The 18,892-nt window shown below is 38.9% G+C and overlaps 1 protein-coding gene across 1 annotated transcript; it reads left to right on the top strand.

Annotated features, from left to right (window-relative positions):
* The first annotated feature begins 6,284 nt into the window (after positions 1–6,284).
* vsnl1a (visinin-like 1a) lies at positions 6,285–17,540 on the top strand. The gene is made up of 4 exons (XM_061270781.1): positions 6,285–6,513; positions 9,748–9,914; positions 16,399–16,614; positions 17,201–17,540. Exons 2-4 carry the CDS (start codon positions 9,753–9,755, stop codon positions 17,396–17,398), a joined length of 576 nt encoding a protein of 191 aa, XP_061126765.1. The 5' UTR covers positions 6,285–6,513; positions 9,748–9,752; the 3' UTR covers positions 17,399–17,540.
* Positions 17,541–18,892: the final 1,352 nt, after the last annotated feature.

The raw sequence follows: 18,892 nt of genomic DNA, 5'->3' as shown, positions 1-18,892 counted from the left end.
TATTATATACAGTATAGGCAACACAACAAACTGATCAATAACTTGTTTTGAAATCAGATGCTAGTAAAAACTGTACAAAACTGTTCAACTGTTCAAAAAGATGAATGAAAAATTGCCAGTATAATCTCTATTTTTTAAAAGTGAAGACAATTTGCCATTTTTGTATTGACATAAAGTCAATTTGTCTTTGCGGGCCAAATACAATTACACTGCGAGACAAATTTGGCCCGCGGGCCAGAGTTTGACACCACTGATATACTATATCAGAAGGATTATCCAATTTTAAATTTCTGAACAGGATTTTTCTGCTGCTGAATAACAAATGGGATGTAAATGGCCAGTGTTCAATACGTGGGTGTATTTAAATGGTGTTGTCGCATGCACAGTATTTAATGAAGTACCATAATGGAATTATGAAAGATTTTGTTAATCCAAACCATTACTAAATGGCCCCCACCTACATTGTTTTAGCTGATAGGCTCCGGCCCAGATTCCGGCCCCCACACACTCACTCATCTGAACTTCACGTCACTAAACTCATCCTCATCTACCTCATCGCTCATCTCGCAAAAGTGCACGATATTATGGGCTTTAATTATGATTTACTATGTGGTCTTTTCAGCCCTTGGAAACTAAATCTCTGATAAGATTAAGAATTGGTCGAAGACCCACTTTCATTTAAAAGTGTGTGTTCTCATCTTACTTTTATAAAATGGGTATCGATCAAGAAGGGAGCCTGTTATAATGAGAAATGTCTGGGATTAGTACAAAATAGTTTTGTTTTAAAATGTTTACTATTGTTGGTGATTTTATTGTGACAATTAAGATTTTATATTTGTGATATTGCAATTTTCACATAACGTAAGTTATTGTATGTAGTACATTCATTATTTAACATTAATATTGGTTGTTTTTCTTATTTAATGGTTCTATTACCTAAAAACTTTTTTGTGCAAATAATAAAGAGTCTTCAAAAGTACCCCATTTTCTAGGCCATTTTGTTTGAAAACCTCAAATTAAAAACACACTTTTAAATGTGTTTTCTTTCCCACTGCCGTGAGCTACTTTTGAGTTGTGCACAACTGTAATTTAAAAAAATAATAATAAAGTGCTATTTTATGTTAGATGCCTCCAATCACTGTACTATGAATACGTAAAAGTGTTTTATAAAGTCCTTTTTATATGTTAATTTAGTTTGCAATGCTCCACATCTGCGACAGCGATGGACATTCTGGGTTGTGTTTTTAGTTACCAAGTGGGTCATATACTAACTGCGTCTGTGGTCCTGTGATTGCTATTGATCTGCACAGAGCAACAAATACATGACCGGTTGGCTGCACACACAGCACAGTACAGTGTTGTAATGCGTGCTTCAGCCTCATTTTGGTTGCTGTGCAAAGATGCTGCCTTATGACAGCTTGCTACATTGAGGCTATCTATATACACACTGGTTGTGCAGAGAACTGCCGGCAATGCAAACATATTGTAATATCAAAACAAACACCAAGCAGAAACACACATAGCTGCCAAGTTTTCTTCAAAAAGGAGCGAGTAAACAATTTTCTTACTTCACCAGAGATATTTTTTTGCTTATGTGAATTATCACCTGAAGCACAAGAAGCCTGTATAATTTAAAAATTAAACAACAACAATCCAAGTGACACTAACTGCTTTGTTCTGATGTAAGAAATGTGAGTTTGGACTAAAACGTACGTTTTTGTTTGAAATTTCTGTTTCGAGACAAGAATATTGTGAATTTAAGAAATTTAAACTGTTCTATGAATAAAAAACCAAATCAAGTGTTCATTTGTTATAAAGTGAAATGCAAAAATCTGCTCTTCAGAATTACACTACTGCAGCCTTCTCCTTTAAGAATGTCGAATTCCTTAACTCCAGCTAATCCCCAATAAAATTCCTCAAGGCTCCATTGTAGAAGTCATATAATGAAAAATAAAACAAACAAAAAACACAAGGACAGAGAATTTTGCACTTACAGTAGCTTGACTATGAACGCCCACACACAACTGGAGCAAGTTGCATATTGTATAAAAACACCTACGTGAAAATACATTAAAGCCAATTATGGGGATACATGTTTTGGATTTCATGAACTATGTTTTATTTAAATATTACCTTATTTAATGAATAATATGAATATTTCATGAGGGCAACAAGAGGGATATTTTGGAGCCACAACAACGATTCAAAAGGAATATTAAACAAGAATAAATATCGGATGCAAATGTGTGACTTCCTGCAACACTCACACAACATATGAGAACTCTTCTCACCCGACTTGGATACGTTTCATTTGTACGGGTGGAAACGACGCTCAGAGTTGGGCTTGGCCATTCTGGCCAGTCCGAGTCGGATTGGCCGTGTGCACATCCCCAAGGGCTCCGGTTTGCTGGCCTCCCAAAATGGTGCTGCGCACAAAAGCACAACGTAGTAACAGGATGAATCGGCACTTCGAGGGTTTGCATTTGTTTTATTGCATGCATGGTAAATAGCCTTGACAACGTCGATACTTTTACTTTCATTAAGCCTCTCCTCCTGCTGTCAGCATTGTATTCTTGTTAGTTAGAAGTTTAATTGTGGGCGTGTGTTTGCCTTTTTCTATGCGTTTTTCTTCCTTCTAAAGTTATTCTTCATGAAGATGAATACACACTGAATTTACGTGACCTAAGCGGACACATATTTGAAGTAAGACTCCAATGTTTGTCTAAATGTCTCTTTACCATAGTGCAGTGTAACAAAAAGGTGCCATCATGAGAGGTAATGTTATTGTTTTGGGAAAAAAAGCTTAAACCTCATGGTTACTACTTCCTGAGGGGGAACCCATCTTTCTGATAGTAACAATTATCATCACATTTGAATTAAGATTGCGATCACTAACTCACTGTGGCTTTGCTTGAGAGGTCGCCACACGAAGGACGGTGACCATGCTGTCCTTTTCAGCTCTGTCTGCTGGGTCTCTGAAAGCGACATTGAAAGTGAGACACAGCCAGGGATGAGTGGCTAACCCTATTTTATTTGTTATCTGCTCCTCCTCATACGATGTGCCTCCATTCATGCCAGTGTTATCGTTTCCCTGCAGGTAAGCGAGGAAGGAAAATGAACCTCCGAATGCTGACAAGAGGTTACGAAATGGTTTCTTTCAAACGTTTAGATTTTCTGCAGCAAATTTTAAAATAAATAATTATCAAGCTCCACAAGGCAAAAAAATAAATGAATATTAACCTTTGTGTTTCTCTGCAGCAGGATTTAAAGCTTCTGGGGAAATGTGGGAGCCAATGGGCACTTCCTGGTCACCTGCATAGGTGGTTTTATAAGCCTCTGGATCTGTGACACATATTTCCATGCTGCCGGTTTCATACGAATCGAAATGAAAACATACATGAAACCATAATATTTCAAAACTGTCAAAGTATCTTTTGTAATTGGCAACGAATTTAAAACAGTCAAATAGCTTTTAAATTGTGACAAGGAAAAAAGTCAGACGTCACCATTAAATATACAGAAAATAGAGTAACAATTCCAATTTTTATTTCGAATTCCATCCAAAGATCTAAAATGATTCTTAATTGAGACAGATCAGATGTCATGTCATGTGTAGCTTCCTTTCTTGGTGTCAGATGGGTGACCGCTCTTAACCTCTTTGACTTGTGTTAGTAACCTCAAGTTCTCATTGCTCAGTCTATTTGATTTGATTTATTCCTCCTGTCATTTCTTTCATTTCCTTTGGGTCATCTCTTGTGGCGTCTGCAGCCGAGGAACGTTTAACATGCTGGGCCCTTTAGGTAGTTGCATCTGACAGCCAAACAGCTGGACTGTTCTTTCAAATGATGTCTTCTAATAACACAGTTATGTTGTCTTCCATCTCCAGCTGGAAGAGGTTTTTGTCATATTTGTGGACTGATGTTAGGAATAGAACTTGATGTCGGATGACAGCTTCCTTCATAGCCGGTTGTGCATTCTGAAGGAAGGAACAAAAACTGACTCAAGTTCTCATTTTAGTCTTCATGCTGTCATGGTCTGCTCTGGTTAGGGTTAGACATGGGAGAAAGATGTATTTCCAGTTCACAGACTATTCCTGATGAAGGTAATTCTTCACCTGCGATACTCTCACAGTTACAGCAATTCTCTTCAGCCTTCCTGACAGTTTGGCTCCAGACTGCGGGCTCGATTACTCTGTAAGGGTCTGCCATCATTATCTGCTTCAGCAGACTCCGTGCTGATTTTCACAGACATATCACGGTCTCTTTCCCTCTCTGTTTCAACTGCCGTCTCAGTTATCGAGGTTTTCGGTCCCAGTTGAAATGTATTCGGCCGGTGTAGGCTGACTAGAGATAAGTGACACCTCAGCACATTCAACGGGAGAGGCTGTGTCGCTTGTTCCTTTATCGTTAGCTCGGTCATTTGTTTCTCTGTCACACATATCGTGACTATCACACGTCCATTTTTCTTTTACCCTCAGCCAACATAAAGGGAATATTCTTATCAGGTGAAGAGACAAATAATTGAAACTCCTCAATATGACAGAGTGATTTCTCTCCCTCATCCTGCCTCAGTCCCTGTTGGAAGATAGTATCAGTAAAATCCTCCTCTTTTTGATTACTTGCAAATGCAGTGCCAGCAGATTGGCTGCATGTACTCACAATAATAGTGTCATATTGGTTGGAGTCACAAGAGATATTTATCTGATATCTGACTTCCGCATCATTGGGCAATCCATTGTAAAAGGTAAGCTGCAATCAACAGGAGGTTTGTCTTTAAGGGATTTATAGAGCAGTGTCTACATCTTTGTCACACAGGCGCCATTCAGATCTTTTGTGTGCAGCAGGCCCATAGGACCTCGTGATGTTGGGGTGGAATGCTGGTTCTAGTTAAAGTAAGCCACCGGTGTAATCAAATTAGGTTTTTCATCTGTTGGACTATGACGTTTTGTTTTGATTGACGATAGACAGACTGAAGGGCCGATGATGGAACTAATGAAGGAAATACTTTTAAAATAACAAGGACGAAAGACAGACCAGCAACATTTGGTAAATTGCCCACCTCTAGTGCCTGCATTATTCGTCACTGTACAGTCTTTCGTAGTTCTTTTGGGGGAGAGAGAACTTTCAATCTCTGGTTCAAGGCTCAGTCGTCCCTGCACTGTAAAATCCATTTTCTTCTCAACTGAAACCTGTCAAAAAATAAATAGAAATGCTGATTGTACTCTATGTTGCACATCAAATGTCTTTCATTGATGGGTGAAAGGCAAATAATATGTTCAGCAGTAACAATACTGTTGAAACTGTTTACGTTTAAGTCTTAGCACTCTAAAAATGGAGGTAAATGGGGGTCAAAAGTTTTGGACTTGATAAAACAAAACTCGTACTTGAACAAATAAAACTTGAAACTGAAAATAAACGCTTGAAACTTGAAAAGAATAAAAATATACTCAAAATAAAAATATTCTTTTTTGAGTTGAAAATAGTTTTGCTTTGTTTTAGTAATTTTTGGGGCTAAAATATTTATTTTCAGGTTTCACTTCCATTTAATTTTCAAGATTTCAGGTCTTATTTCCACTTGCAAAACTATTTTCAACTCGAAAAATAAAGTTTTTATTTGTCAAGTTTCAAACTCAACACGTTCATTTTCAGTTTCAAGTTTTATTTGTTCAAATACGAGTTTCATTTTTTTCAAGTACAAAACTTTTGACTCCAATCTACCTCCATATCTAACACTCTACAATCTACATATGAACTAATAATAATAGCAGTAGTAGATAGTAGTAGTACTAGTAGTAGTAGTACTAGTAGTAGTACTTTGGACACTGATGAAGGCAGAAGTTACTGCCGAAACTGTCAGGAAAGGCTACTAAGGTAAGACCTTGCAACTTGTCTGAACAAAAGAATAATATGGCTAGTAGTAGTAATATTTAATATAGTTAATAACTCGTGCACTCAACTGACCTTTAACCCTGCCTCCCAGTTTAACCAGGAGCCTACAACAGGACGCCACTTTCCCCCTAATTAGCATCTAGCTTAAAATGGCTTCGAGAACCTTGATTGGCGCCAAAGTGCCTGAGAGAAATATGACGTCATTCTCGAACCGATTTCGAAATAAACCGGTGTCATATTTAATGTTGGACTAACTGTAGCCGATTATTTACTGCCCCGCAACATTTGGTGTATGCGTGAAAAGGCTGTTTTATGCCATTTCACGTCACGCGCAGTTTAGGGAAGCATATGAGCACACACAGAGGAGATAAGCGCATCTCCCCCTCTCCCTCTTGCTCAGTGCATCACGGCAGTGTGCATTTAGCAGCAGCATCCTACGCACCTGCACCGCTCACTATCAGAACCGACGACATTACAATACTCATCATTTAAAAGAAAATAAAAATCCGGTAAAAAGAACTACAAGACAAGCTCGACTAAGGACGTTTCTTTTCTTTCTTTTTTCGTCCTTGCAGTTTTGGATCTCTCCATACATTAGATCGGACTTCCCTATTCGACTTTTCAGGTAAGATATATTCCATTCAACATTAGTGTATTTATTTATTTAAATATTTAATATTTGAATGCATGATGCATTCTGCTTCTTTGAGAATAATGTTAGATGTTTACCCGGATGGCTTTTGGGTTACAAAATGTACATTAGCGTGAGTTCCGATTCAACAACTAAAGTGAAGAGCTTGACTACTTCTCCTGTACAATGACAATTCATACATTCAATATAGCTCATCAAATCAAATGCAAGTTGCAACTCTACGTGCGTGCGTTCGTGCGCGTGTGTGAGAAAGGAAGATGAACATGAAGTGTTTTCCATAACCTACATCAGTCCATCTGCCACTTTTTTGCCAACCAGTACAGGTTGACCACACCTCCTCATCTTTTTTCATGATGATCGGCACTCTTGATCGTTCTGCATGCTGACACGCACAGATATACTAAACATGTGTTTACAGTGCACCATCATCTATCTACATTGTCCAAAGCTTATTTCCCTCCCCTTTCAGGGCTCCTTTTCAAGGTCATCAAGCGAATGATGGTAAAGGGAGCTTGTGTTATGTAATAGCCATCCCACCGCCTGACTGTGGTGATGGTCTTTCTGCACGTTGTTAGATCAACCTTAGTGTTGTCTTGACATCCGCATACATGCTGACGACCGGTCGGCGTTGATTCCCCCTTTTAGTCTATCCTCAAGTGTTAGGAGGACAAAAAAACTATTTAGTCTGGAGTCATTTTGCTCTTCTGCATTGCGCACTGACCTCCACTGGCACTTTTCTAAACTAAGATAGATGTTTCCCTTGAGGTATCACCAAGTAAGATAAGTGTGTGTGTTCACTGGTTTTGAACATGCACAAACTGAAGCATTCACTTCAGGAAGAAAGGTTGCTTGAATGTCTTTTTCATTCCTGAAGCAATTATATCATAACAATTATAATCCGCCTTTTCCATCCATACTATGCAACAAGGGACTAAAATACACAACGGCAGCTCTGATGCCTGTATTGTGAATGAAGAGGAAAGTGTGTGCGTGCGTGCATATCAAAAATATGTATTCACTCATGCAGAGAATCACGTCATGCCAACGTTTGTTTTAATATGATGACTGACAAGAAGTAAAAAGACAAATAGAGTCATCTAATAAATTAACTGAACACTCCATCACGGTAAACAGTGGAAACTCTCAAATGTTTCCAATGATGTGTCAAATCGTTTTCATGAGAGTTGCTTTGGATCGCTAATTATATTTTGGGTGAAATCTATCTAGTATGCACAGTAGGGTGGATGTACAGAACAGCTTGCTCAGAGACACGCCCAGCATAGCGCAGCGCAGTGGTGCCAAATTCTCAAACATGCTAAAGAAGGCTTGACTACTGAAGTGCTGCAAGTCTGTAATTTAAGGTTGCAGATTGTATCCTTGTCCTTCCTTGTGAGCAGTTAGTTTTCCATTAGATTTCAGCAGTTGGACCTTTTGCACCCCAAGCAAGGGTCATACCACTAGACGAGCAAGCCACATAAATAACCTGTGCAGTAGTATGTGTCCTATGTTGGTAATAGCAGACTATTCTTTAGAGCAGGGGTGTCAAAAAAAATTTTTCGCGGGCCGCATTAAAGTCATAGCTTCTTTCGGAGGGCCATTATGACTGTCAAGCCAAATAAATGTAAGAGCACCTCATATTATATACAGTAAAAACTACAAAACAAACTCGTTTTCAAATCAGACGAGTCAAAACTGGTCGAATATTTAAAAAAAAAAAGATATTATGAAAAGTGAAGACAATTTGCAATTCTAGTAATGACACACAAATTTGATGCACAATTTGCGGGCCACATAAAATGATGTAGCGGGCCGTATCTGGCCCCCGGCCTTGAGTTTGACACCTGTGCTTTAGAGTCTACCAAGAGCTCACACACACACACCTATTCCACCCCCCCCAAAAAAATCTCATCTATCTTCTGACAACTGCCGCCTCAAGGTTCTGCCCATCTCGTCTGACAACATACAAAAGTCAAAACGCTGTTATATGTTCTGTTTACTCGCTTTCACTGCTGCACCATCACTCAGGATTTTTTTTTAAGTGTCTTCTCAAGGTTGATATAATATAAGATGGAACTTCTGTGCTTCACTGCACAAGTGAATGCTCAGCAGTGGTGATTTGGAAGTTCCCCGTTTTTTTTCCACTGATACTTTTATTGATATCTTTGGAAAAATGATAAATAAAAGAGGATTGTGTCAATTAAAGGACATTGAAAATACTCAACACAGTAATAATTTTTCATTCAAGTTTACAAGTCATCTCATAATGTAATACAAACACATCATATTTCTCATTTGAAAATGTATTTTACAGCGTCGCTATTGGGTTTGTCCAAAGTGAACAATAGAGTTATTTATTCATGAGAACATTATTTCTAGGCGGCCATTTTATGCAACTGGAATTGACTGCATTATCACACCATCGCTGCCCAAATGAATCCATCAGCCATGTTATATTGTTTTTACACAAATACATCAGATTACCAATTTATTTTATCAAGAAAATGTCGTGCATTTGCATATCGTTGCAATCTGCTCCTTTTAAGATGTGAACACAAATCAAAAAGAATAGAGCCTTGATTAGCTCAAATGTCATGGCTGAAATAACATCTTAGAATTCAATGTCTAGTTTTGATGACAGTCAGTCATGGCTAGTGTTTATCTGTAATTACAAGTCTACATAAAAGGACACGACTTGTGAGCCTCGGTCTTGTCTGAGTGTTTCAAATGTTCAACATGATTGTAAGGGCGTAAATATTCTGCCTTCCATTTTTTGTGCAGATGGCTTTGTTTTTCTTGTCACTGACGGATTGCCATTTAACTCGCAGGGATTCCCATTATGGCTCCACCATAATTACCACAACAAATCCCCACATTTTAGATTTCTACTCATTTGTGGATATTTTGGCAGAAAATGCAAGTTCAAAATAAAATGTCTGAAATGTATTACATTTCTGGCTGAACTGATTTCATTGGTTCTGACTGGCTGCTTCTAAATATGAAAAAAAAAAAAACTAATAAAGCTAGCTGATGAAATGAAGAAAGAAAAATGTATGTCTCGTTGCTGAATTTATTACTAAACACAAACACAGCCCAAGACATTATTCAAACACATTCAGAGTTCTGCTACAATCTCGTTTTTCATTCAATCACCACTCTCTTTTTGTAATAGACATTTCTATGTGTGTGTGTGTGTGTGTTTGTGTGCAGGCAAAATGGGGAAACAGAACAGCAAGCTGACCCCCGAGGTGATGGAAGACCTGGTGAAGAATACAGAATTCAATGAACATGAACTGAAGCAGTGGTACAAGGGTTTCCTGAAGGACTGTCCCACTGGACGTCTGAACCTAGAGGAGTTCCAGCAGCTCTATGTCAAGGTGAATCATATGATCACACGCAGCAAGTTTTGGTCAAATGATTTCATCCCAAAATAGATGGTTGCCTTCTTCCAAGGTCCAAGAATAGAGAAAAATCAAAGGAGGAATCAATCCTGTGCACTCAAGCAAAGACGCACACACTTTCACTGGGCTGAACAAAAGCAGAGTCCCATCTCCAATTTTAAGATCACAATGGGAGCATTCTGCACTCACTTGACCTTGGGGTCACATCTTAGCAACAATGATTGCTAAAATGGTTGGATTGAAGGTGGTTGAAAACCACAGAGACCAAACTAAATTAATTGATTAGTTAGTTAGCTGCTTTGATTGGCTATGAATTAAGTCGGCCATGATCACTCCCGCAGACATGCCTGCGTTTTCAGTCTTTTTATTTTTTCCAGAAATATGAACCAGATATTATCTTGCTGAAACCTTTTAAACATCAAAAGATAATGTTTTTTTTTTTTGCTAGATAGTTGTATGAATATATCAGCGAGTTGTACAGACAGTAATCTGATAAAATTAGCTCATTATGAATTTATTTTAACTAAATTTAATGATTGACATTGCTGTGAGTAAAAATACATTTTATTTATTGTTCCACTCTTTTTACCACTCAGCATTAATCAATTTTGTTGATCATAAATTGACTATCGGCATGGTCCCATTTGCTGCTTCTGTATCTGGGCAGAAAACCAACAGAGACGCAGATATCAGATTAGCCTCTACTCACGTTAATATTTGGCCTACTGTATCTCATTAAACAGCGGGTGTGAATTTATTCAATGACTTATTCATTTCATTTAGTCTTATAAACAGTGACGATTTCACAATTGAACTGACAAAAACACAACTGGGAAGGTTTTTTGAGAAATATTACAACTATTTGTTAGCTACCTGCCTTTTAGAGGAGTCTAATTTGTATAGAGAAATACCGGAAAGACAAAATTTTAAAAACTGAATTCAATTACCGCGTATTATAGTTTGATAAAATGACAATTGCTGTGTAATTGTATAGTTACTCTGATTACATTGATGTCATTTTTTATTTGTGTTTAATCTCACTGTGTACAATTCTTCAGACTTCGGATGCCAGCCTGAATTGTGAGCAGCGTAAGAATGAGCATTAATCTTTTATAACCGGTGCCAGGAAATGCCAGAGGGTGCTTCAGTTACATAAGAGCCTCCTGCACGGGCACTGAGGTCACAAGTGCACTTCCTTTTAAATGCCAATGGAGTTCACGCATCAGCTCCCAACCAGGAAAGAAAGAGAGAACTTTTACGTCATGGCTCGGAAGCTTTCAATTGAAAAACGATGTGAAATTTCCATTTCCGCCCATTGATTCTAATAACATTCATCAAATTATTTAAAATAGAACAACCCAAAGATTAGAATTCACCGCACAGTTACAAACGGAGGATTTTTTTACATAAAGTAAATATGAAAATTACAATCACAAAAAACACAGGCAGGTAAATTTCCACAAAATAGCCACGTCGGTCGGATGGAATATCCCGTTATTGATGCAACCTATTGTGTTTCTAGGCAACAGGGAATCCATGATAGGGCTTTATTTAAATCCAGCAAGCTGATAAGTGGAAAAACAATCTGCTGTAACCTCACATTAACAGGACACATTGTTCCTGTGACGAGTGATTGTGTGTGTATGGGGGTTTGGGGGGGGGTGGGGGCTGGGGGCTAGTGTTGCATGAAAACAGGAAAGCAAGGGGCAAAAACAGGAAAAATATGAATGTGTGTGTGTGTGTGTGTGCATTATTTACTAGTTATTAACTCTGATGGAGTCATGCAACACATGCAAGATCCAAACCAAAAAACACTTTTACAAAATCAGTCAGAAGAAAATGTATTTAAAAGTAGTTTTCATTCCTCCTGATATACTGTGCCATCGCATCTGGTGTGCCATGCTAAGCAACCCAGTGTATGGACTTTGTTCACACCCACATCGGCGCAAATTGCCCGTTTTTATTTTATTATTATTTGGTCATAAAAATAGGAAATATTTTGTGAAACAGTATAGCAGGAGAAGTAGTCTTACAATTGGATGTTTGAATGGCTGGATAATATGCCACAAATGATTAATTCATGTAAAAACATGTTGGTCAATAACACCAAAGGAAAAACTTTGACTTCAAAATGAAGTTGGAAGTTATGCGGTGCTATTGTTGACACCACCGTAGCCAAAAGGGATGGCTGTCGACTTGTGACATTTCATTCACTGAGGCTCTTATACGTCAGTGTGTGAAATTTCACATGCCAGATACATCAGCTCCTTTGCAAGCCATTTGGAACAAGAGCTGAAACACTTGTCACGCTCAAAGATCATTACGAACATGTTGAGCAAGATGAGCATGGACACCAATATATAATTTATTTATTCTTGGGTCAGCAAACGTGCTTTTTCTGGATTACCGTATTTGGAAAATGTCATTGCATTCATATATTGGCTACCATTTATTCATTTCAGGGTCACTAGGATGCTAAGGGTGCAATGTGAGGTACACCCTGGACTCATGTTGACACGTTGACACAGGCCATCCATCACACTCATCCATCGATTCAATCTCCACTCATAAAAAACACGCTTGGAGCCCGTTACTAGCTACTATGGACTTGTCGCCAGTCAGTCACAAGGCACATATAGAAACAACCTATTCACACTTACATTCACAGCCATCTCAGTGAGAACCGAACGAATGCTGCCTGATGAACTCAGACGAGTCAACCATTACTGTGATTCATTCACACTCATGTATTTTAGCATACAGGATTTTTAGACATCGCGCCTGTGAGATTTGAATGAAAGGAATAAGTTCAGAACCTATCATTTTTTATCTCGTTTTAAAGGCAGTTATATCAAATTCAAAATATCATTTACAAAAAGGTCACTTTTTCATTCTTTGAAAAATGAATGTTTTGATTAAGATGTACTGTATTTTCCGCACTATAAGGCACTACAGCAGGCGTGTCCAAATATATGGATTTATATATGGACAAAGTTATTCATTGAAGGTGCGCCTTATAATCCAGTGCGCCTTATAGTGCGGAAAATACAGTAGATCGTTTTTTTTAAAGGTCATTTCAGAACCATGAAGAATAAGTTCTACATTTATCTTGTTTCCATGACATCAGTAGTTCAGAACCTCAGATCGCCCAAAGGTATTTTTCATTGACATCTTCCTCCAACTCTTCTCTCTTTGCACACTTGTACATCAAATCATATTTCCCTCCTATAGGAATTCCGTCCTTGAGAAAACATTTCAAGGCATTTGTATAAAATTTCAAGTTGTTCCAAACTAAATTTCAATTTCAGCCCAGTCTGAAAGCGTCCCTACGATGAAACTTGTTTTCGACGGGGCCCTACTGGAGCCAGGCCAGGAAACAAAACCTGTAACACAATGAATGTTTCCACTTTTAATATGCACGTCCAGCTCCGTCATGGGAACTCCATAACAAACAGCCTACCACATTATGAGCATCCCATTATGGAGGGAAATGCTAACACCACCACAAGTGGTTAGAAACCACAAATCCTTTATTAGTGTTTTGCACTGCATCTGAGCACACTCTAGGGTTCATGAATATTTTAACTGTTCTGTAATTGAATACTATGATTATTAAAATTGTTTTTTGCTTTGCTTTCGATTGTTAAAGCGATGGGAAAATATGGACGAAAGAATATTTAAAATAATCAAACCTATAATACATTGGAACATGGAAACTAATTTATGCAACAGTGTTAGTTGTAATCTACAAAACAAAATCATTACCCATAAAAATCAGCTGGCTAACCCAATTTAAGTAAATTCTCTTATAAACACATTTGCGTAATTGATGAAACAGTGATTTGCCAATATACTAAGCAGAAAATACATGAAGGTAAAATATGACAATACTATGTAAAAAATAGTCATCTTATGCGTACACGCATGCAAAGACAGGACATTATATTATGTACACTATTATGGATTTACGACATGGGGGCACTGTAAAAAAAATTCAGCCCCATTATGGCCATCCAGATAATCTAGAACAAGAGCTTGCGTGTCACAGTTGCATCACATCACACGCTTACGCATGAATTCTCAGTCTACCCTCTTTTGCTTCCGCTCTTCTCTGGCATTGTCTTTGTGCACGGATAAGCGTGAGAAGGTTACAAGCTGATGCTGAGTGTTTAAAAAAAGCCTTCTCACTTCACTCAAGCTGCTTGCCGATGAAGGTTTCCATGCAAAGTGCGTCACAACAGGCGGAGAGTAAACCCCAGGTTCACCTACCAACCCTGGCAGCCAAGCAATGAGTCACACTCTGCTTGTTGCCCTGCTTAGCCGCCCATCTGTATCTGAATTAGAACACAGTCAGCACATAGGAGGCAGGAAACGGCAACAGTGTGAATATTGCACACATTTGTAATGTTGTCCTGTTGATGAATAGATCCCGAAAGTCATAAAGCATTTATAATTCTCTTTGCCGGGTATTCAGTAATATAGTAGTTGGTTATTTCTGAGCGGAGCATTGTGACTAGTCTGAAATGTCTTGAAAGTGGCTCTGGATCTTCTCCCAGGCTAACTGGTCATGTGATTGGCAGGGAAACCCAGTGAGAAAATTAGCCCCCAAGGGATGTGGATAGAATTGTTGATGCGGCTGAATCGAATTCAATCCAATTAAATTTTACTATGAGGCACAAATTCAAAATAATTATTTCCCGCAAACATCACAAATACTTTTCATTCCACTTTTAATAAGGCTCTGTATTTCCACAGCTTGTTTAATTTAATTATTGATCAAGCAGGAGAGGAATTGCAACATCAATCACAATATAATGAGAGAGGGAATTTTAATCGCTTCAAATTGGAGACTTTTTTTCTTAATACACTGTATTTATAATTTGGCTCCATTCGATCCTTTTTGCTTTCCAGATAACGGCTTGTCGAATATAATCCAGTTACATGCAATCTGCAACTCCCCAAACTGCAACATAAAATAACAGAATCTCCCCATTTGAAATCCTGACCCTTGCAAGCTCATCACTGAAAGCTTTTAAGCTGCAAGATGTCTGTCCAGCTTAACTCTTATCTAAAAAGCACCAAGCAAAACACAAATGTGGATCTGGGGGTTGCTGCTAAGGGGGTTATTTTCAACCCAAACTTGCTAAATCCTTTTCTCACTTCCTGATGAGCTTCTTTGTGCTATTTCACCATGTGTGCGTGTGCTCCATCACAGACTGAATTATGCATCTGTTCTTCGATGTTGCATCCAGTCTGCGAGAAATGGCTTTCACTGAAGTGCGACTTGTCAAGTGTCTCCTTTCCCTTCTCTGCCAATCAAAGTGTTTGGATGATCACCAGTGCCAGCTTGCAGCCTGATTAGAGAGGCTTTAATGTTCTGCTTCACAACAGTGTGTGTATGTGTTTTGCGTGTGCGTTCGCCATCCTGGCTTGTGCCAGGCTCAAATTATCCACTGATGTTAGCTCTCGGCTGTGTCTGTATAAACTCTGACATTCAACTTGTAAAGCCAACCTCATCACAGAACCTCGGGATGGGAACGAGACTTAGCAGAGGGCAACACAGAGCGGATAAATACAAAGTATACTAAAGTTTAATAAGAAGCATGGCTAACTGGTAGCTTACTGATTGTTTTGAAGTCATTTTTTTAATATCAATATTGCAGAATAAATTGTCCCAGTAGTTGATTAAAGCAGGGGTGTCAAACTCATTTTTTTCACGGGCCGCATTGTAGTCATAGCTTCTTTCAAAAGGGCCAACCCAAATAAATGTATGAGCACTTCATATTATATACAGTGAAAACTACAAAACAAACTGACAAATAACTTGTTTTCAAATCAGACGAGTCAAAACTGGTCAAATATTTAAAAAAAAAAGATATTAAAAGTGAAGACAATTTGCAATTCTAGTAATGACACACAAATTTGATGCACAATTTGCGGACCACATAAAATGATGTGGCGGGCCGTATCTAGCCCCCAGGCCTGGAGTTTGACACCTGTGGATGAATGAAATATGATCAAGTGCTCATCGCCCTTGTTAAAGAAATTCCTGCTGCCACTTTAAACTTATAAAAGTCAAAGTACTGCAGTCACGGAAAGTCTCTTCCCCCCCCCCCCCCCCCCCGCCGCCGCTTCATCCATCTGTCCCACTTTCTTTCCTCCATCTCGCTCTGATTTTACATAACACAATGTGTTTCATAACTTTGCAGCTTCTTAAGAGGCTGCAGTTGCTTCCTCTTCTCTCCTTCATTGCTTCATTTGCTTTTGTCCTCACGCCAACTCAACCCCATATGTCTCCTGCTGTTCCAAGATATGGCAGCCCAACGAAAGGCTGGTCTTCACAAATCAGTGTGTTGACCTCCTAAATCTATTAAGAGGTCACACAAACATGCTGTTGTTTTCCTTTGAATTTGAATTTTAATCTTGTTAAAACAAGGTTCACTTTTTTCTCCCCTTGTAGTTTTTCCCTTACGGTGACGCGTCCAAGTTCGCCCAGCACGCCTTTAGGACCTTCGACAAGAATAGCGATGGCACCATTGACTTCAGAGAGTTCATCTGTGCGTTGTCCATCACATCACGGGGCAGCTTTGAGCAGAAGCTTAATTGGGCCTTCAACATGTATGACCTGGATGGAGATGGCAAGATAACACGGGTGGAGATGCTGGAGATCATCGAGGTAGGGATTGATGGATTTCATGAAATGTAGAATTCAAAATGAGAATACGACTTTCTCGAATAAGTTGCGGTCGCCCACACAAATATACTGCAATACAACTTCCTCAGTTTTGTTCTTTGCCATGGAGACATTGTGTGAAACTATGGAGTCACTGACAATGAGACACCAAGGCCAGAGATAAACTCGGGAGTCAGTCGGTATGAGTCATCATATTCGCCTGCTGGGTATCTTGGATCTTGAAGGCCAATTCACACATTTCCTTCAAGCCAGGGGCTTCTTGTCTGTGAGAAAACCAGGCAAGTGAAAAAATCAGGGACGAATGAAGCGTTTCTATTGTCCTATTGTGCCCCCTAGTGGGAGGAGGTGTAGCAGCTGCTGTTCATTGTACACTGCAAGAAACAAAAGATGGCACAATAGGACCACAAAATTCTTTTTTAAATAAGGACAAGATGCCAAAAGCTGGTGTTTTTTAGACTGGAACAATTCTCCATTAATGGTGAATATATTGCTCCTCCAAATCTGTTGTCATAATCTTTTTTGTTCTTCCCGCCTTCCAAGTTCTGCTCTTCTGATTCCATCCTTGCAGGCAATCTACAAAATGGTGGGCACAGTGATCATGATGAAAATGAACGAGGACGGGCTGACGCCCGCGCAGCGTGTGGACAAGATCTTTTCCAAGATGGATAAGAACAACGACGACCAGATCTCGCTGGACGAATTCAAAGAGGCGGCCAAGAGTGACCCCTCCATTGTATTACTCCTGCAGTGCGACCTCCAGAAATAAGATGAAGGGTGAGCGGAACAAACCCGACAAGACGCCATCCCCGCTACCGCCACGGACTGCACAGAAAGAATTTCATGTTCCATTCAGTTTGCAGCTATTTCCACTGAACAAATAACAGAAAAAATGCTTGGACGACCTTTAATGGATCTTGCTTCTTGTGTTTGAAACACTTGTGTGCATGAGAATGTTATTTGCTTTAACAAAACATAAACACACACACAGTGACAGACACACGTACATATACACAACAGTAAGCCACTGTGTAATAATGCCACGCACAAATAATATATAAAGATATATAAATATATATTTAAATTATTTAAAAAAAAAATCAAATGCCAAAATGTGAAGTGTGCAATGTTTTTGTTTTTTTTTCCCTCCAGTTTCATTCTATCGGAGCATCAATGACGTGCTACACTGGATTTTCCGCTATACTCTATTTGTTGTTCCACTGATGCTAGCTGTGCGTGTTTACTTAAATCAACCAAACCAAATTCCTATATGGTTATGCATCTGCCTTTATCTGTCAAATACTAGCTCTAGATAATACAACAGACAAGTGGTTTGTCCGGTGTTTCCTTCTCAAACATGCTTGTACTGTCAGAAATACTAAAAAAGAAAAAAAATGTAGATATTTTGCATGCCTTTAGGTTCTGCCTTAAAACGCTTAAAACATTTTGCACCCTGCGGTTGAGGACAAGAAAGCCTTATCAAATTTGATAGCTGTAAGGAAAACATTTATTTTTGAAAGAAAAGGTTGGGGGATGCCATTTTTTTTTTCTCCCTGACTGCGGCCGTGTGTCATTTTAGCTGTAGTAACCCTCAACCCCAGACTTTGAGCATCACACACCGTCATGAGACAATTGCACGCCATTGATTTGATGGGACGAATCTAAAACATACACTGTGTGAGTTCACCCAAAACATCCCTGATTAAGGATCAATCAATCAATTGGGTTTTTAAATATTGCCTTTCGACGGCAGAAATTATGAATGTGTTTTTCCAACACAATAAATTCCAGACTGATCTTTGCAGGTCAAATATGGAAATTGAGTCAAAGAGAATTAGGTCTTCATTTCAACTTTTTAATTCTTTGTCAAAGAGTGCGTTCATTGAAACAGAATAGGACAACCCTTCTCGTTAAACAATTTACCCGCTCAGCCTTTTTGTACTTTTTTAATATACGGCGCTCATTGTATGAACGCAAAGTGTCACGAAGGTCAGTAGAAGCGTGGGGCCTTCCCCAGAGAACCCATCATTAACTCTCAGTAAATAAGTCCGCCCTTCCCATTTTACGCTTTAATTCAACACAGCCTAGTGTTTCATTAGCAATTGTGTTCTAATACTTATTCCTCGGTAGTGTAGCTTGTCGTCTTCGTTTAAAACTCTACCACAAAGGGATTTTTTTTGGGGGGGGGGGGGGGCATTTCTAACTACATGTCTGTTGTTGCTAAGCTCAAGATGCCAAATGTAAGCAAAAGGCAACTGTGTAC

This window comes from Syngnathus typhle, linkage group LG22 (assembly GCF_033458585.1).
Source record: "Syngnathus typhle isolate RoL2023-S1 ecotype Sweden linkage group LG22, RoL_Styp_1.0, whole genome shotgun sequence".
NCBI lineage: Eukaryota > Metazoa > Chordata > Actinopteri > Syngnathiformes > Syngnathidae > Syngnathus > Syngnathus typhle.
The sequence above is the reverse complement of the archived record's forward strand: the minus strand, read 5'-3'. Positions and strand labels throughout refer to the sequence as shown.